At 54.0% G+C, this 17,978-nt stretch overlaps 5 protein-coding genes across 5 annotated transcripts; 3 read left to right on the top strand and 2 right to left on the bottom strand.

Moving 5' to 3' along the window:
- The first annotated feature begins 2,061 nt into the window (after nucleotides 1-2,061).
- Nucleotides 2,062-3,835, top strand: UMP1 (Ump1p). Its single transcript, XM_076640275.1, has 5 exons — nucleotides 2,062-2,143; nucleotides 2,219-2,392; nucleotides 2,803-2,904; nucleotides 3,443-3,536; nucleotides 3,651-3,835. Exons 1-5 carry the CDS (start codon nucleotides 2,141-2,143, stop codon nucleotides 3,722-3,724), a joined length of 447 nt encoding a protein of 148 aa, XP_076496870.1. The 5' UTR covers nucleotides 2,062-2,140; the 3' UTR covers nucleotides 3,725-3,835.
- A 1,230-nt stretch (nucleotides 3,836-5,065) lies between these two features.
- On the top strand, nucleotides 5,066-6,341 carry BDY24DRAFT_414847 (wax synthase family protein; the record flags this gene model as incomplete). Its single annotated transcript, XM_076643371.1, has 6 exons — nucleotides 5,066-5,077; nucleotides 5,170-5,475; nucleotides 5,574-5,695; nucleotides 5,767-5,782; nucleotides 5,879-6,209; nucleotides 6,310-6,341. The coding sequence occupies 6 exons, from the start codon at nucleotides 5,066-5,068 to the stop codon at nucleotides 6,339-6,341; spliced, it is 819 nt and encodes a 272-aa protein (XP_076496871.1).
- A 134-nt stretch (nucleotides 6,342-6,475) lies between these two features.
- Nucleotides 6,476-10,579, bottom strand: BDY24DRAFT_340073 (uncharacterized protein; the record flags this gene model as incomplete). Its single annotated transcript, XM_076637392.1, has 19 exons — nucleotides 6,476-6,658; nucleotides 6,748-6,810; nucleotides 6,876-6,969; nucleotides 7,051-7,103; nucleotides 7,197-7,298; nucleotides 7,372-7,699; nucleotides 7,773-7,937; nucleotides 8,037-8,466; nucleotides 8,555-8,672; nucleotides 8,756-8,826; nucleotides 8,922-9,057; nucleotides 9,128-9,160; nucleotides 9,245-9,310; nucleotides 9,381-9,447; nucleotides 9,545-9,653; nucleotides 9,734-9,761; nucleotides 9,859-9,998; nucleotides 10,094-10,267; nucleotides 10,339-10,579. The coding sequence occupies 19 exons, from the start codon at nucleotides 10,577-10,579 to the stop codon at nucleotides 6,476-6,478; spliced, it is 2,601 nt and encodes an 866-aa protein (XP_076496872.1).
- Nucleotides 10,580-11,313: 734 nt separating this feature from the next.
- On the bottom strand, nucleotides 11,314-14,593 carry BDY24DRAFT_49095 (uncharacterized protein). The gene is made up of 15 exons (XM_076644948.1): nucleotides 13,957-14,593; nucleotides 13,803-13,841; nucleotides 13,573-13,730; nucleotides 13,413-13,476; nucleotides 13,309-13,318; nucleotides 13,091-13,231; nucleotides 13,006-13,017; nucleotides 12,879-12,937; nucleotides 12,690-12,800; nucleotides 12,523-12,608; nucleotides 12,393-12,430; nucleotides 12,054-12,274; nucleotides 11,928-11,965; nucleotides 11,707-11,782; nucleotides 11,314-11,577 (listed from the first exon to the last, which is right to left on the bottom strand). The coding sequence occupies exons 1-15, from the start codon at nucleotides 14,261-14,263 to the stop codon at nucleotides 11,426-11,428; spliced, it is 1,512 nt and encodes a 503-aa protein (XP_076496873.1). The 5' UTR covers nucleotides 14,264-14,593; the 3' UTR covers nucleotides 11,314-11,425.
- On the top strand, nucleotides 14,589-16,485 carry BDY24DRAFT_387858 (apoptosis inhibitory protein 5-domain-containing protein). The gene is made up of 7 exons (XM_076640276.1): nucleotides 14,589-14,732; nucleotides 14,803-14,913; nucleotides 15,000-15,065; nucleotides 15,193-15,292; nucleotides 15,374-15,621; nucleotides 15,707-16,114; nucleotides 16,258-16,485. Exons 1-7 carry the CDS (start codon nucleotides 14,685-14,687, stop codon nucleotides 16,390-16,392), a joined length of 1,116 nt encoding a protein of 371 aa, XP_076496874.1. The 5' UTR covers nucleotides 14,589-14,684; the 3' UTR covers nucleotides 16,393-16,485.
- Nucleotides 16,486-17,978: the final 1,493 nt, after the last annotated feature.

Below are 17,978 nucleotides of genomic sequence, written 5' to 3' on the forward strand. Positions count from 1 at the left end.
AGGTGGCTGGGGAGGTCAAGAAAGAAAAAAAAGAAGAAAAAAAAAAAAACGACGCGTCGTCTCTCCTTTTCCCACTCATCCCTGCTGAGCTTGAAAGGAGAACGCGGGGGGCGAGGATGGTCTACACACTCTCATTTCCGTTGCTCGTCCGCTCAGCTGGGGTGGGTCACGAAAGCATGCGAGGGAGGCGTTCACAAGATGCTTTTTTTCTCCTTTCCCCTTCGCGTCGCGTTGAGTCGGTCCTTCTGCGTTTTCTCGGACTGACTCACGATCTCTACAGGCTACACTCCAAAAATATATCAAAATCTTCGTGATTTATATTCAGATGATTCAGATATATCTGGGAAGCAGACGGAGAGAAAGTATGAGACGAGGAAAGTGACTGAAGCCCTCCTTCGTTTTGACTTTATCTCCCCAGCAAGCTCGACGATGCGACGCAAAGTGAGTGAGATGAGAAGGTCGGGTCTGACGAAGAAGCTGTGCTCAAGAACTGCTAGGGAAATGGATGGAAGGAGAAGGAGAGAGGGCGAAAGGAAGGTGAACGGACGCGTCGCTTTCGCCTCCTCAATGAAACGTCTTTTGGACGAGCTGACGCTCAATGCTGTGACCGATCATCAGACTATTAGCTAGTAGCTGCTATGCGATGAGATCACAGACCAGACGCATCAGGTAGTCAGTCCCAAAGAGAGAGAGGAAAGAGACCGCTCGAGCGAAAAGCCAGCTCCCGAGTCGAAGATCATTAAAGAGGCACCACAAGATCCTTGAAAAGAAGCTCGTAGAGACTCCATCGTACGAGCTCGGGAGGAGCACCTCTCTCCCTTGAGAGCAAAGAAGAGGAAAGGGACGGAGGAGAGACAAGGTCGAAACTGAAATGACTCGGCAACCCCTATCGTCCAGAACACAAGTGGGACATCTTTGTAAAGATCTCCAAATGGCGTCTCGAGATTGAGTTGCAGAGAAATCCCTCACACTCACAGAAAAACGAAAACGCAAAAGCAAAGGAAGAAGGCAGAACGAACGACGACGACGACGACGCGCTCGACCCGTAGAGATCCTCCGTTCCCTCGTCCACAGGTTGTTGACGCTGACGCAACAAGATGCGAACAAGAGAAAAAAGTGCCGCTACGGGAGCGAGAGAGAAAGAGGATGAAGGCAGGAAGAAGGAAAGGAATGAACGAAAGGAAGGGAAGAAGACTCGACCTCGAGTCGACCATCGAGCGTCGAGTCGGGTCCATCGAGAGGACATCCCCGGAGACTGCCTCCCCTCAGACGAGTATACTCACCCCTTCAAGAGTGAAAGCGAACCACTCGACTTCTGAGAGGAAGAGATCCGCCAGGGATGAACGTCTGGGCCTCGAGAGCTGACGTCTCGCTCCCTCCCTGACTCGACGCAACCGCTATCGAAGAACGACATCCCCGCTCCTCTCTGTCCCTCTGTTTCCTCCATAGGAGGGTGCGGAGGGATGAGCGGTTTTCGTGTTCGAGGTAGCGGAAGAAGTGAGACGAGAAAGAGGAAGAGAAAGAGGGAGAATGGGAAGAAAGAGGGGAGAGAAGTGACCTCTGCAACTCCTCCGCTTCTCCTCCTCTGAATCTAGCAGAGCATTCAGAGGAGAAGACTGAAAGAGGAAGTAGAGTTCACCCCTTTTGCCTCTTTTCAAGGAAGAAGGTGGTGGTTCGAGGTGAAACGACAGTGGGCTCGGAATTGGAGCTGATTTCGACCTGCCTCGGAGGCAAATCTGGTTCTGCGAGTGGAGGGTAGTAACCCCTTTCTTCCTCTTTTACCTCGTTCTCTCTTCCCTTCTACGTTCGGTAGCATCCTCGAGAAAAACACCCAGTGAACCTTCAAGAGGGCAGAAGAGAGCGCGACGCGTTGCACTGCTGGCCTGTCTCTGAACGAAACCTCTGTTGAAGACCGACTGAGGGTGAGAAGTCAAGGACTGCAGCTCTTTCGCTGCCTGTTTAGTACTATTCTCTGTCTCACAAACATTTTTCAGCGAAGAAAAAGTACAGAAAGATAAAAACGAGAGGACCTCCACGCCGTCGACTCGAGCTCATCTCTCCCTCCTTCTTCCCTCCCATCCATCACCCTCACCTCCCTCCTCCCTCCCTCCCTTCTTCCATTTCTCTACACCTTTCCACCATGGTGAGCCTCCTCTCCTCACTCTGTATCTCCCAGAATCCATACTAACCTCCTTCCCTCCCTCCCCTTCCTTCCCAGTCCGCTCCTCTTCACCTGATCCCTCCCACGAAATCCACCACCGGCGCTGGTCCCTCCGTCTCTCTCTCTTCTACTTCCAACGCTTGGGGACTTCACGATACGCTCAGGCATGGAGGTCCTAGGAACATTGTTAACGAGATCAAGGAGGATGGCTTCAAGGCCAGGTTGAACGAGGTCAGTTCGATTCCGTCCGGTCCCTTCGACGAGCGAGCGAGGTCTGTTTTCGGGAGCTGTGGAGCTTCTACGAGGTCCATACTGGGAGATGGAGTTTTTGACATAGCAGCAGGGAGCGAGCGAGGAGAGGAGGAGACGAGCCGAGAGGAGACGAACGAAGCGTCGAGGTGGAAGGAGAAGGACATTGAGCTTCGGCCACCTCCCTACCTTCCTTTTCCTCTCCCCCCTTGCGACTCTCCTTGATATCTATACCTCGGCATCGTTCCTTCTCTTCATCCCCTCCGAGAGTCCTCGATCTCTTCTCGTCTGCTCCGCTCGTCGCATCACCTCGTCCTCCGTTCCACGACACTCACCTCACCTCCATCTCTCTTTGTTCACTGACTCTCCTCCTTCCTTCCTCTTTCTCTCAGTGGGATCAAACTCAACTCAACCTCAAGATGCAGATGCAGCGGAACGCGTACGGATTGGGAGCTCCTCTGAGGCAGTTGATGGACAGGAAGATCGTTGGTCAGGTTAGTTCCTTCCTTCCTTCCCTCCTTCTGTTTCTCGATCCTTTGGGGCTTCGTTCGTTGTTTTGGAGCTGGATTAGGGATGAGATTAGAGAGTAGGGACTTCGAGCAGGGAGAGAGCGTTGGGTGGGTCGTCGGGAAGGGGGAGGGAAGGGAAGGGGCCGTCGCGATGGTGTTGAGCTCGAGCTTCGTTTGCACAGAGCTCTCGAGACCGACGAGAGCAAGCCTTTTTCGAGGTTTCTTCGCCGTTCTCGAGTCTGGAGGGAAGGTAGCACTCACGGCATGCTGCGATACTCCCTCGAGGAAGGACCTCCGTCCTCGCTTCCCTGCCCTCGCCCTTCAATCCTCTCACTTTCTTCTTCCTCGCTGCTCTCCCCACCTCGTAAGCATTCTTACTGACTCCCCATCCCCCTTCTCTTCCTTCTACCACCCTCTTCAACCCATCCATCCGTCCAACTCCCCTCGTTTCCACCATCGCTGCTCCTCTCTCTTCCTCGCCTGCCCACCTCCGATCCTCCCCTCTCGCTCAACGAACTCCCAGGACGCCGCCCTCCCCCAGTTCTCAACCTCTCAAATCCACCTCGACATCCTCAACGGGAACGACGACTCGCTGCAGGTCGAGCACTTCTTCAACAGTCAGTGTTCCGCCCCTCCGTCTCTCTTCCCTCTCGCCGAGCGTCCGTTCGAGAAAGTTCGAACCGTCAAGCTGACCCTTCTCGTCTTCGTCTACCTTGCTTGGATCGTTTCAGACCGAGAATCAGCAAACCCAGACTCGGAGTTCAACTCGTTCCATTCGTCGATGGAGAGGAAGCACAAGATCTAGATCTAGACGTCGTCTCCCAACTATCACGATGCGCGTTTTTCGTCTTCTTTCGCCCTACTCTCCGCCCTGGAAAATTCAGGTTCGGAAACCTAGACTAGAATCGTTCGACCGTCTTCGAGTAGGTCCGACTTTCGAGAGGTCCCGGGCTGGAAGGGAACTCAAGAGAGGAGGAGGGAGGGAGGGGTGGGACTCGAGACGCGTCTCTTTCAAGCGAAACTTCCTGCTTGAATTGGGGTCGCCGATCTTGGTCGTTGAGCGTTCGGTTGAACGAGCCAGATAGACTATCTGAGCGGTGCGTGCATCGAGCTCTTTTGTAAAACGCATCGATAATCTAGATAGAAAAAAACTGCCCGAAAAACACGTCACTTTCAGCCCCTTTGCAGCCTTCTCAGGAAACTCATTTAAACGACGTGGCAATCTTTCCTCCCTAACGATGATCTTCCCTCCCTCCCTCCTTCCCGCCCGCCGTCTCCCGCCCTGGTCCCCTTTGCTCTTCACTTACTGGTTCCTCCTCTCGTTGGGCCTTTTCCTCCTCTCGTTCCTCGCTCAACGATCTGGCGAACGGGCGACCTGGGGGAGGAGGGCTCTCGTTGGGCCGTTGTATTTGCTGCTTTGGGCGTTGAGTGGCGGGTTGGAGTATGAGAGTGAGTTTGAGGGCTTGTTATCGTTCGCTGGGTATAGGAAAGGAATAGGATAGGAAAGGTGTATGCGCAAAGAGGAAGGGAGGGGGCTGAGTGGTGTGAGCTCGAGCTCGTTTCCAAGGACCGACTTTTCTTTGTCTTCGCTGCTTTACCTACGAGCTTGGACTGGACTGGGACGAGTCGCTCAGCGTTAGAGCCATGTATAGACCCCTCTCTGATTCGAGAAGGCTCGAGCGTTTCCCCCAGAAACGAAGGAAGCAGGGGAGAAGAAAGGAAGGGAGGGGGGGAGGGCTGAGGATGAGCTCGACTCGATCCGATCGATCGCTTCACCCTTTTCTTCATTACCTCGCTGTTTCCCTCAAGGCATCTCGCTGACTGATTTTTGTTGTTGTTGTTGTTGTTGTTGTTGTTGTCGACGTTCTTTTCAGCTCCTAGTTTCCACTTCTTTAACTATATCTGGGGGATCGCTGGTTGCTATGTGAGTTTTCGGGTTTCTCTTTCAGCCCAAGTCGAGTTGAAGATGGGACCAGAGAATAGCAGGCGTTGAAGAGATACGTAGGAGATCCGTCTTGCTGTCTACTCGCGGCGAAGAGGGACTTTCCCAGCTCGAACCTCGAGGCGGTTTAGCGCATCCATCGTCGACGACGCGTCGAGTCGGATGATCTCTTCCTTCCTTCCTTCCTTCCTTCTCCGTTCGCGAATGCAGCAGCCAGTAGAACGATCGTAACCCTCCGTCCTCTCCTGACTTAACTCCCTCTGGATCACTCGTCAAGTTAACCCACCTCCTTGCGTTTCTTCCCTCAGCTCGCTCTTCTAATCCCCCGCCTAGCGTTCCCCTCCGAACCCTACACCCACTCCAACCCTTCCCTCGTCTCTTCCACAACCCTCGACCTCCTCATCAACCCTTCCCTCTCCCTCTGGAACAACCCTCCTCGTCCACCATTAAAATCAGCACAACCCTGCAAATCTGCGAAAGGACACGCGTTGGCGTACGTGAGGGACTCTCTGGCGATGACCGTGATCTGTCTGGGTGGGTATGATGTTTGGGGGATGTTTGAGAGGAAGGAGTTGGGCAACGTCGCGGAGGGAGGGGTGACCCTTGTTTTCGGAGTGAGTCTTCTTTTGGAGCGCGTTTTCCGTTTCGTTACGTTTTTTTCTTGCGGGGAGATCTGACGTTTGAGACGTTGTTGTTTGTTCTGTTGTCCCAGTTCTGCGTCTACCTCTTCGTTGAGCTCGTCTGGCACGGGAACGCTGCCATCTTTGTCGGCTTGCTCGGTTGGGATCGAACGACGATGTCTGAGATTTTTGATCGGCCTTGGAAGAGCACCAGGTGGGTTTTTTTTTTTCTGAGCTTGTTTGCGTAGAACCTCGTCCTAATGGTTCTCTTTCTCTTACTCGCAGCGTCCATGACTTCTGGGTCCGTCTTCTCTTTCCCTTTCCCTCTCCCTCTCCCGCTCCCCGCTCTCCCTCGCTCTCTCGACGCGTCGTCTAACCTTTCATCTTCCCCTTCCAGGCTCGACGCTGGCACCCCCTCCTCTCCCCGACCTTCGGCTTCTACTCCTCCTTCCTCCCTTCTTCCCTCCAACCTCCGTTCATCTTCTTCCTCTCCGGCCTCATCCACGATCTCGGTCTCCTCCCGCTCACTCCCGACCTCGCTCCCTCCCTCATCACCCTCTTCTTCACCGCGCAGCTCGTAGGGATCGCTGCGGAAGTTGGATGGAAGAAGCTTACAGGCAGGAGGGTGGAAGGATGGTGGGGGTTCGTTTGGGTTTGGGTTTGGTTCGGGTGGACGGGGAGGTGGGTGCTGAGAGGGTGGGCGGACAAGGGCGTGGTGAGGTTGGCTGGTGAGTTTTTTTTTTTTTTTTTGAGCCGATTTTCCTTTCATTTTTGTGTGTCGAAAGGAACGCTGACGGTTTCCTCCGTTTTGGGTTCTTCAATTTTCAGTGCAGAGCGTCTTTTTCTGGTTGAGAGACTAGCTAAGGAGCCGCGTCGTCCTTCCCTTCGCTTCTTCCATTGGAATCACACATCCTATCGCGGGCACCCTCTATATCTATCAACGGAACTAGCAAAGCAAAAACAAGTATACCTTCTATATCTAGATGTCCATCCTCTAGAACACCTCAATCCTTCCTCCCGCGAGGACTCCGACGATCCGACTCCCGGCTCCGAACGCGTCCCCCTCGACGGCGAGGAGTCCTGTGTCGATTTCAACGCCGAGGAGCTTGTTGAGGTTGGTGGAGACGAGAGCGATGGCTGAAGCGGGGGTGAAGACGGAAGGGACGGAGACGTAGTTCTGGTGAAGGGGAAGACACGAAGAGGGAAACAAAATCAGACGGATCGTGCAGACAAGTGGAAACCGAAGCGAGAGACGAGCAAACTTACCCAAGCGGCATCGTAACGAGCATGTCGAGTAGCGTCGGAGGTCAGGTGTCCGAGACCGACGACCTGGGAAGAGAAGTAAGAATGAGCACGGCGCGAATGAGAGCCAAAAAAAGAGAGAGTCGACTCACAACTCCCTTCGAGGTCAAGAGCGAAGCGGTGGTGTGCTTGGTAGCAGGAGGTCCAGCGAGAGTACGATGAGTATCCCAAGTTCCGGGGTACGATCTGGAAAAAAAAATGCTGAATCAGTCCGAAGCAAGGAGAGGAGAGGGAAGACGACGTGTTTTTGAAAGAGAGGAGACTGACCGAGGGGGGTTCAAGATGACTCCAACTGAGGCTTCAGCGAGCTCGTCGGCGAGCTGAAGAACGAAAAGAGAGATCAGGGCATCAGACGACGAGTCGGCAGAGATAACGGACTACGAGGAAGCGTTCGAGAAAGAAAAAAAACGAACGAGGTGAGCTTCCTGTCCTCCCTCGAGGACGATTCGAAGCTTCGATCCAGTCTTCTTCTCGACCTCCTTCTTGAGAATGAGAATCGAAGCGATGTGGTCGGCCTGTGTACAAGGGGAAAAAGCGAGGTGACGGTCAGTTTCATGTCGAAGGAGAGGGGAAGACGCGACGACGAACCTTGGTGACCGAGATCGCAAGAGGCAGCTTCCCCTTCGAAACCTTCTCGAACCACTCTCCCAGCTCAGTTCCGTCCTCAGCTCCAAGGAGTAAGTTCTTGAGAGCCCGAATCTGCTCGGAGATACTTCCAGTGGATCCTCCTCCGTACGACCTTCCTCCTCCTCCTCCGTGACCGATAACGACGTGCAGGGAGGCGACGTCTTGAGCGATAGCACCAGGAGCGAGGATGTTGGAAGCGGAGTTTCGGAAAGCAGTGGATAGGCCTGAGACAAGTCCGGGAGAGGAGGGGTGAGAGATGGAGGTGAGGAGACCGGCTTGGTGGGCGATGCTGAAAGAAAGGAAGAGAGATCAGAGAGGAGAGATGGCGAGGAAGCAGAGGGAACAAGTGAGTGAAGGCTCACAGTAGATCCTTTCCTCCGAAAGAGAGCGACTCGGATCCTTTGATGACCTGGCCAGCAAGAAGCTTTGGGACGTCGGACCCCAACGCGTCGAAGACCGCTCCGTCTTGCGTCGAAGCTTCCGAAGGCATCTCCTGGATTCCGAGGGGTGCTCCGAAGGAGGTCATTCTTTGAAAGGGAAGAGATCAATGTCAGCTAGGCGTCTGAGAAGCCAAACGGAACGATGAACCGTCCGTTGAAACTTGAACAGAACGAGCTCCGACGCACCCAGGCAAGATCGATCCTCCCTTCAAATCAACGCTCGTCAACCCCTTCAGATCAACTCCTTCGCATTCCAATCCGACGCAAACGATCTTCCCCCCCTCGATAACGACCATTCCAAGCTCGTGCTTCTCGAAAGAGGAAGAGAGATCCGACGATCCGAAGACCTGCTGGACGTCTCCATCGTTGACCGAGAAAGCGCTTCGGACTCCGGTGTAGACGATACTCTCGAGGAACTGTTTGGGAGATCGATCTGGGTTTCCGTCAGAAGCGACGGCTTCGAAAGCTCCAGCCTCGGCATTGGAGCTGGAGGGAGGGATGAATTGAAGGTGAGGTTTGGCGACGACGTGGGGAGAGTCGAGTTGAGGGATTCCATCGATGAAGACTTGGGCAGGTGTCGCTCCGAGAGTCAGAGGCATGGAGTCCCAGACGATGACTGATGTCGAGGGGGGGACGAAAACGTGGGAGGAAGATGTCAGAGCCGAGTCGCGTCGCGTCGAGAAGGAGAGTTTGCTGTTTTTTACCATCAGCGTCGTGTCCTGCAACGACGTGTCCGATTCGGTGATCCATTCCCATGGCCTTGGCAGGAGCTGAGAAGACGGAGTCCATGGCGAGGGTCCAGTTGAGTCCGTAGATGTGAGACTGCGAGAGAAGAAGGGAGGAACGACGTCGGCGGCGAGCTTTCATCGGCGCGTCGTTCGTAGGTTAAAGCTGAGATGACTGACCTGAGCAGCTTCCCAGAGAAGGTATCTAGAGTCTAGAACAGGATGATCCGACTTCATAATGTTCGTGAGTCCTTTGAGAGGTCAAGGAAAGAGAGAAGGAGGAGCCAGTCAGCAATTGAGTCGTTCAGGCTCGAGAGCCCAAGTCGGAGGCATCATTGACACTCACCAGCGTTCGCGAGAGCGAGAGGAGCGTACTCGCTTCCTCTCCAAGACTCGAGCTTGTAACGAGCGTGAGTAGCGAACTGAGCGACAGCGGGAGGACCTCCGAAGGCTTTCTTGAGGAGAGAGGGAACGAGGTAGGCCTGTCGAGGAAGAGCGTTGATAGATTAGTCGAGAAGATGGTCAGACGGAACGAGAGAGTAATTGGTTCACCTCGGTGGCATGGTGAAGAGCAGTGACGTGGAACTGAAGGAAAGGAAGGAAGAAGACAAGGTGATCAGCGGGAACGCGTCGAGAGATCCTGTATAGTCGAGGCACCGGCTGGCTCACTTTGAACTCGTTGGTCAATCGAACGAGCTGATCAAAATCGTTGGTTTGGTAGCTGTGGACGTTGATCTACGGCCATGAACGAGACTCAGATCAGTCGAGAGAGCCACGACAAAGAAAGACGACGGCTCGAACTGACCTTGACATTTCCTCGAATCACATCAGCGAGAGCTTCCCAGTTGAGATCAACGGGGAAAGGCTCAGTGCTGTTGGAGAGAAAAAGTAGAGGGGGAGCTGATGAGCCCAGTCTCTTCGAAGGCATCTCACAGAAGAAAAAGAGAGAAAGACGATCGATCGACTCACTTTTCCAACCCTTTCGCACACCAAGCATCTTGCTTGACCTTGAGCTTTCTTCCCTCCTCGTAGGCAGTTCGGAAGTTGAACGCCTGATCCATCCGAGTAGCTCCATGGACTGCAGAAGAAGAAGGAGGCGTTGCTGATCAGTTCAGAGCTCCCAAAACGACGCGTCGAGGGACGAGGAAGACAACCCACGTCCTTTGATGTTCTCTCCCATGGCGTGCTGAGTCAAGCAAAACGGTGAGAGGAAGATCAGTGGGCTGGGTGACTAGAGACGAGCGGGTGGAAACGCGACGAGAACGGAACGAAACGAAGCTCACCTTCATGTGCCTCCACCTCCCTCCGACCCTCTTCCCATCCTCGAAAGGAGGCTCCAAGATCATTTCGCTGGGAGAGTTTCCCGAGGTCTTCCTAGGCTTGAAGACGAACGCTTGTCCTCCGATGTTATTGGCACTTCCAGCTGAGGCAAAGGGACGACGAAGACGAAAAGTCGAAAACGACGATGTTCAGCGAGAAGCCACGAGAGAAACGAAAACACAGAGTAAGAGAACGAACGAAGAACGAGCATAGTCGTGACCCCTCCGAGAATGGTGTTGTTGAGAGCTTGATCGTGAGTGTTGAAGCCGTCGATAGAACGAAGCCAAGGGAGAATGGGAGCTTTGATGGAGTTGGTGTCGGCGTTCCCTCTCATTCCAGGAGCGGCACCTACTCCAATATGGGAGTGGAGATCTGGACGAAAAGACGAAAGATCAGCTTCTCAGCCTGATATCTTCGAAGAGTATAGGAACGACCGGACTCACCGACGATTCCAGGAGTCACCCATTTCCCACCGACGTCGATCTTGTCGACATATCCGTCCAAAGCTCCTCCGGACCCAGTAGCCGAGACTCTCGCAACAAGACCATCCTTGAGAAGAACATCTACACCTTCGAGGACCTCCGTTCCAGTCCAGAGAGTCGCGTTGACGAGGAGATGCGACGGAGTTCCAGGGACGAATCGCTCGTTCGATGGGCTGAACGCAGAGGAGCAGAGAGGGAGCATGCGAGAAGTCAGTTTAAAGGTATAGCAGCGATCGGGAGGTAGAGAAGTGAACATCGGATCCGTCACTGACTTGAGACGATTCCCAAGAGAAGGTTTGGGAGCGTCAAAGGCTTCGCAGATGGAAAGCCCTTCGTTCAAAGCCGAGAGGTCGAGAGGTTCGACTCCTTTGATTAAAACACGACCAGCGAATGATAGACGAGTCAGCTCAAGGTCTACAATGGAAAGAGAGTATAAAAGACCCACTCGAAGAGGAAGATGAAAAGCTCTCTGCGATCTGCACTGCTGAAAGGGTAGCAAGAACGGATAGAAGGACGACCTTGATCGTCTTCTTTGCCTTCCTCCCTCCTCCTCCTCGTCGTCCGTTCGTGTTGTCGCTGTTGATAGGGAGGTAGTCCTTGGTATCGTCCAAGTAAGGAGGAGGGGAGGGAGCCATCTTGTGGATCTTGATGCGGGTGCGGTTGGAGGGAGAAGAGCGAAAGGAGGGAGAGAGATCCAAAGGAAAGAAAAGAAGGTCCATGAGGTCGCAGAACCGGATGTGACCGTGGTCGAGGTTGTTTTGAACTCGACCTGGTGTAGAAGCGAAGAAATGAGTGAGCGAGCGAGGAAGCGAGAGAGGTCGTGCTCCTGCTGTATGACACGGGATGTGCAAAGAAGGAGACGAAACTGGACTCACTTCAGCATGATCTCGTCCCCTCGACGCGTCCCTCTTCCTTCCCCTCTCAGCCCGCTGCTCCCTACTCTCGCTTCCGACCCAAGTACAAAGGGACAATCAAATAAACCTGCGATCTAATACCCAAGCTGAAGCTATTTTCGCTCTCTTTTCACCAGCGACCCACCCAAAAGACTCTAATCCAACGCATCAACGGAATCTCCACCCAGCCATTTCCTATTCCGATCAACCTTCCCTCCGTCCTTGACGAGATCCGCGACGAGATCACGGATCAAAGTCGGGGAGACGACGAGATCGGTCCCCATGAAGTTGTCGGAGAGCTTGAAGCCTGAGCAAGTAGCATACGACAAGGGAAAGAAAGGAGAGTTAGCGAGAGTGCAGGCGGGAAGAACGAGGGACGAAGAAGGCGAAGACAGGGGAAGGAAGGAGGAAGAACGAGGAGAGAAGTCCAACGAACCTGGTACGTCGGCAGCCCAATCGTAGACGGTATCGTTCCAGATGGGAATATAGGTGTGGCGAAGAGGTTCAGTGAGCTGTTTCGAAAGAAAAATAAAAGTAAGGGACCGTCAGTGCGGGTTCAGCGTGGAACGCAAGAGGGTCGACGCGTCGTCGTTGTTGACTCCTGGGAATCTGGACGCTGTGAGAAGAAGAAGAGATTAAGAAGGATCTTCGACTCACGAGTTGGTAGTCTCTAGTAAATCCTCCAACGTCGAAGACTGTTAAACGAGGCCAAAAAAAAAGAAGAGAGTCAGTTCCGCTCCTCGCCTCTCTCCATTCTCCTCTCCCGTCTCGACGAGCACTCACTCTCCATGACAGCTCCTCCAGGCTTCATCCAGATCTCGTTCGTCAACCCGTTTCCATGAACTCCAATCAGCACATCAGTTTTACTGATGAGTGCCATCTGATCCTTCTTGCTGAGTTTCTCCATCGCCTCAACGTGGAAGTCGATGGTGTCGAGGGAGGAGAGAGCGGCGATGAGAGCTTGATGAGCTTCTTCGGTCAAACGACGTTTGGAAGCTCCTTGGCTGTAGAAATGAAAGGAATACGAGGGGAAAGCGAAGTGAGAGGAGGGTGTCAGAAGGGGGAAGCCAGGGAGAGGGCAGGACGAGAGAACGCGACGGAGAGGAAAAGGCAGGCACGAACCGAGAGACGTAGAGGACGGTAGCTTTGGGTTTTTGATGCTGCATAAAACGAAGAAAGAAGAAGCGTTGCGTTAGCCGGTGGGCCAAGTCGAGAGGAGAGGACGGGAAGGAAGACGGTGGCGGATACTAACAACATTTTCGATTCCGATGGTCATCATCATGCTCTCCCTGACAGGTGCCCACCAATCCGGAGGAGCAGGGACGGTTCGGAAGACATCTGCGTGCCAAGGGAAGTTTGAAAGGAGAGAGAATCAGGGAGAGGAAGTCGAGAAGATGCGAAACGCGAAACGAAACGAACCTCCGTTCATTTTGTTCCACGACTGAGCCGTAGGGTTGTGGCGATGAGATGCCCATCGATCTATGATGACGATCTCGTCGAAGATGTAGAGATTCTCGGACTTCGATCGATCTGGGGACGGGGAGAGCGAGAGGTGAGTGTCGACGCGTCGTAAGAGGGAACAGAGAGAACAGAGGGACGGAGACGAACCGTTCCATTGCATCGAGTCCTCGACGGCCATCATTGGGAACATCGTAGCCATGAACCAGCTGATACGAGAAGGAGGAAGAGCGTAAGGCCGCGATCTTGCCGAACGAGACAAGGAACGAAAACTCACGCGTTGAGTCCGCTGAAACGAGACGAAGATCAAACGAGTCGACGTCAATTTAAGTTCTGGATTGCGGAAGTACTAAGAGACTCACGGTTCATCCCTCCAATCCTGACCCTTCGCAAGGATTGTTCGCCTGGGGAACTCCATACCCATCGCAGTTCCTTTCTCGATGAGAGAAGGTGCTCCCGAGAGAACTCGCCATGCTCCAGCGTAGAGTTCGGCGGCGAAGTGGCTGCAGATGAGAACTAGGGAAATGATCAGAGTGTCCGAGTAGAGGATGGAGAGGCGAAGGGTGTTCGAAGAACGAACAAGTAATGAGCTGGAGGAGAAACGAGCAGAGAGGTCAGCTCGAGCGTTGACGATCCAAACGAAATTCAGCCCTTCAGAGTGGAAAGAAAGCGTTAAAGACCCACCCAGATATCCTTCCGCTCCAGGTCCATCGTTCATGAAGAACGTGGGTCCTACCAATCGAGCAGCCTGTTGTCCGACGCGCAGAGACAGAGAGATCAGCCCTCGTTCCGAGCTCACTCTTCCTTCCTTTCCTCCTCTCGAAAGCTTGGGCCTTCAACTCACTCTATGACTCCCAAACCTCTGCACCGCCTGCTCGGGTGTGATCACCAGGAACCTCGTCTCGTCGGCGACTGGGAACATCTCCTGAGGAGTTCCTCTGTCCATGTCCGAGAGGAACTCCGTTAAAGGAGGCAGCTGGGAAGCGTTGGAGGTGATGGCAACTGAGAGGGTAGGAGATCCGATCAGCTTCAGAAATGAAAGGTATATAGACAAGGGAGAGTAGGAGTACTCACTGAAACGACCTTGAGAGGTGTAGAGGTTCTCGAACATAGCTGGAAGGCGCGAAGAAAAAACAAAGTTCAGGAGGTTGAGCTTCGAGCTTCCTTCCCTCCTTCTTTCTCGCCTCGTCCTCGCCTCAACAGTAGAAACATAAGACCCGAAACTCACTGTATCCAGGAATCCCTCTCAGGAACTTGGTCTCCTTCCCAGACCATCTGCCTTCTTTGCCTATGTGAACGAACGCGTTCTCCATCGTCGTTCCTCCTCCTCCGTACGCGACCGCCTCTCCGACGGAAGGACAGCTCGCCGAGCTTCCTATAGACGATTCCTCGGCTCCCCACCACTCTCCTTTATATACAGACTCTGCTGCGGATCCTCCGAATCCATCCCCTTGAGCTCTCTTGATGCTCAAGAGGAGTCCTATCCCGACGAAGGGAACGAGGAGGAGGACGATGGTGAGTGTTCGGCGTTGCATCGATCGTCGCCAGAGGAAGCGTCGTAGGTTGAAGTGTAGAGGTGGAGAAGTAGGCTGAGAGGGGCGTCTGTGGGAGTGTTGGATTCGAAGGGAGGAGAGAGAGCGGAAGGAGGAGGAGGAGGAGGAAGTTGAAGGAGTTGAGCTCGAAGGAGAAGTCGGGGGCGAGAAGGAAGGAGCGAAGGACAGCGTTCAAGGGATTATAGAGAGGGGGACGTCGGCCGATTATTTAGGGAGGAGGAGAGAGGAGTAATCTAACCGAGAATGTTTTCTTTTCTTTTGGGGGGAGGGGCAGGCAGGGGTGGAAGTTGGAAGGAGAAACAGAGCTCAATAAACTCGATTCGAACTTCAACCATCACTTCCCTCCTTCCTTCCCTCCTTCCTCCCCAAGAGAACCCCTTAGTCGTACCCACCTTTAGGTGAGATGGAACGAGCACTCTCTACTGTCAGGACAGCAGGTGCTAAGCATCTGGCAAGTATTCAAGAAATGCGGTACCGAACCGTGGACTCAAAGGCTGACCTTTCTCCTTCCTCTTTTGTAGCCTCTGGACATCCGACGACAAGCTTACGCCGAGCTTATCAGTTTCTCCAAATCTGAAGACGCCGATGTTAAGAAACTAGTCGGAAGGTCGATTCCTAATGGCTTTGAGAACGTGAGTCTTTACGAACGAACAAGGAGACCGAGGGAGGAGAAGGGGAACCTCGAGCTCACCGTCGATTCTTCCTTTCGTTTATCCAGTTCACTTCCTTACAAGAGGAAGCTGTGGACGCCGTGTACGATTTATGCGAGGACGTGGATATGGATGTGAGTCACCTCACCATTTTCGACTTACGAGTGGTGGCGAAGAAGAGAAACACGAGACGATGAGATTGTTGACCTCGACGCTGCCTTCCCTTCCCCTCCCTCTTCTCTCTATCTTCTCCACTCCCAGGTCCGAATCGTAGGCTACAAGACCTTCGAACAGATATCCCGAAACGTCAACGCTTGGGTCAAACGAAACACCGATGTGCTCATCCAACTTCTCCAAGTCGGTGAGCTCGAATCGACTCTCTCTCTCGCTCTCGTCCTTCCCTCCCTCCCACCCTCTGACCCTCTCCTCTTTCCCTCCATAGAAACCCCCGAGGAGCTCAGCTGCATCCGAGAACTCCTCCTTAAGCATATCCGAATCTCGGTCCCACCCGCTCTAGCCGTCATCATCGACAACCTCTGCTCTTCGGAATCCGACGACAAGAAGAAGGAGATTCTCCTCGACATTCTCGAAGTCGAAGGGAGGACTTGGATCAAGAACGAATGTATGGAACCTACCTCGACAGGGCAAGAGAACGAGGATGGGAAGCTGCTGAGAGAAGGCTTGGAGCAGGTAAGCTTCACTTAGACGTCTCCTTTCGAAGTTTCGCTCCCCCGAGACGCGTCGCTGACTTTCCCTTCTACCGACTTCACATCAGGTCCTCCGTTCCTCACCACCTGTCCACCTCCGCCTCAAGACCTACCGCCTCCTAGCACCTCTCCCTCACACCTCCTCTACCCTTCCAACCTCCATCCTCCTCCTCCAACCCTCGTCCAAGGAAACCCACCGTCTCGCTTTCTCTTGCGCTCAACCTCCCGATTCGAGAGCTGTCGTTTTGAACTGGTACGAAGGCGGAGGAGACAGGGAAGGCGGGGAAGTGGAGGAGGCTAGGAAGTTCTGCCGATTGGTGAGAAAGTGGTGGGAGGAGGAGAGGAAGGACGGAGCAAGGAAGGCACGAGTCGGGGGAGTGTTGGGTGAAGGGCAGGAGTGGGAGGACAAGGAGGTGAAGGAGAGATGGAGGAGGGTGCAGGAGGGATTGGTTTCGATGTTAGCTGTGAGAGTGGTGGTGAGTTCTTCCTTCTTTTGAGTCTGATGCGTCGTAGAGGGAGGGAGCCGCGTCCTGCTCTCACCTTCCGCCTACGCGTACTTCACTCGTCACAGGTGCTCCAAGCTGATCCTTTCACCCTTTCGACTTATTTCGCTTATCAGGGATACTGGAAACAAGCCAAACCTGCCTCGGGAATGACGAGTAGACCGATCCCTGTCCCTCTCATGGAACCGTTGCTCATGACTCTCGCCTACCTCTCGGAGATCGTACGTCCTTCCTCCTTCCCTTGGTCCTGATCAATGTAGTCAGTTTCACTCTCCGCGCTCTTTTCGCTTACTCTACCCTCAACCCTTCTCTGCTCGCCAGCCCAACGTCGAGAAGTCCCAAATCAGCGTCACCTCGCTCGAATTCTGCCGACATCTCTTCGCTCAGCCGACCGAATCTCCGTGGAAGGCAGCTCTCGGAGCAGTCAAGAAGCTTCACGATAATTACTACGAACTCCTCGCTGTTTGTCTTCCTCCTTTTCTTTGTTCTGTCCTGACGCGTCTCTTGAACTGATTCTTGCCCTCTCACCTCCTTCCTCTCGTCGCACAGTGGTTCCGCTCCTCTCGCCAATCCTCTGGCTCGAAACCCTCCGTGCCCATTCTCACTCCATCTTGGGACTACGCTTCTACTCCTTCGTCCAACAACCGAGATCCTCTTTCCCAAGAGGATCGACGAACCTCCCTCGTCACTGCCGACACGACGTCCTTCGATCCTCCTCGAGCTCAACCTTCGTCTCTCTCGATACCTAGGAAACCGGCGAACGGATCTCTGGCGAGTCGATTATCTCTTGGAGGAGTCGTGGGAGAGGTAGAAGGACCACTGAAGTCGATGGCGGGAGGAGAGGATCGGAAACGAAAGTTCGCCGCTGCGTCAGGAGGACCTTCGGACTTCGAGAAGCCAGGGAAGAGGATCGCTGCTCCCCAAGGGTCTACTCGCAACGGAAGGAGAAGGTCGACGTCGCCGTTGTCGGACATGGACGGGATCGAAGCTCTTCCAGGACGACCGTCGAACTTCCCTTCCTCGTCGACTCCTTCTCTCCTCAACCGGATCTCAGCCTCGTCAAGCACGAACGGCCTTCCGCTTCGTCCTTTACCTACCCCTATCTCCTCATCTACCTCATCATCCTCCAACAACGGCCCCTACTCCTACTCCCACCTTCAACAGCCCGGTCGCGTCTCTCCTCCTCGATCCTCCTCCTTCGTTCCAGGTCCTCCTCCTCACCTTCAACCCGCTCCACCTCAAGTCCCCACGACAACACCGAGAACGTCAACTTTCAACCTCGTCGTCCCCAACTCGGAAATTCGCCAACAACCTCCTCACCTAGCTCGACAACTCTCCTCCTCAACCTCCCTCCTCGCCGTTCCCCGTCAACCTCCTCTTCCTCCACCCGCCCCTCCCGTCGTGGCACCAACTCATCTACCGATCCCTTCAGGTCCACGAAACGGAACTAGCGGTTCTTACCCCAGTTTCCACGTCAAACCTCCCAAACCCTCCTTCCACCACCAACTCCACGAAACCTCAACGAGCAACCCAAGACTCAACTTCAACAACGTCAACCCGACCTTGGCTCATCTCCCTTTCCATCCAAATTACCAAGGCCCACCCCCACCTCCGAGGATCCCCAAGCCAGCCGTCCCCGACGGACCGGATCTGATCTCGTCCTTCGGCGCTCCTGCTCCTCCGAGGACTAGTTCGACGAGAGAGGAGGAGGACGCAAACCCGAACAAGGGGATGAACATTCGAGGGAGAGCGAAGGCGAGAGCTCCTCCTGCTTTCGTACCGGAGCCGGAGTTCGTGGAGGACGAGGGTGGGTGGGAGGAGGAGGAGGAGAGGTACG

The sequence above is a fragment of the Mrakia frigida genome, assembly GCF_051309035.1.
Source record: "Mrakia frigida strain ATCC 22029 unplaced genomic scaffold BDY24scaffold_14, whole genome shotgun sequence".
Classification (NCBI taxonomy): domain Eukaryota; kingdom Fungi; phylum Basidiomycota; class Tremellomycetes; order Cystofilobasidiales; family Mrakiaceae; genus Mrakia; species Mrakia frigida.

Excerpts from the sequence above, each read along its gene's own strand:
- BDY24DRAFT_387858 (XM_076640276.1), top strand. The coding sequence starts at position 14,685 with ATGGAACGAGCACTCTCTACTGTCAGGACAGCAGGTGCTAAGCATCTG. Across the intron at positions 14,914-14,999 it reads TTCCTAATGGCTTTGAGAAC|TTCACTTCCTTACAAGAGGA; the intron begins GTGAGTCTTTAC and ends TCGTTTATCCAG. Across the intron at positions 15,622-15,706 it reads TGAGAGAAGGCTTGGAGCAG|GTCCTCCGTTCCTCACCACC; the intron begins GTAAGCTTCACT and ends ACTTCACATCAG.
- UMP1 (XM_076640275.1), top strand. Across the intron at positions 2,393-2,802 it reads TCAAGGCCAGGTTGAACGAG|TGGGATCAAACTCAACTCAA; the intron begins GTCAGTTCGATT and ends TCTTTCTCTCAG. Across the intron at positions 2,905-3,442 it reads ACAGGAAGATCGTTGGTCAG|GACGCCGCCCTCCCCCAGTT; the intron begins GTTAGTTCCTTC and ends ACGAACTCCCAG.
- BDY24DRAFT_49095 (XM_076644948.1), bottom strand. The coding sequence starts at position 14,263 with ATGCAACGCCGAACACTCACCATCGTCCTCCTCCTCGTTCCCTTCGTC. Across the intron at positions 12,801-12,878 it reads GGACTCGATGCAATGGAACG|ATCGATCGAAGTCCGAGAAT; the intron begins GTTCGTCTCCGT and ends CCCCGTCCCCAG. Across the intron at positions 12,609-12,689 it reads GTGGAACAAAATGAACGGAG|ATGTCTTCCGAACCGTCCCT; the intron begins GTTCGTTTCGTT and ends CTTGGCACGCAG.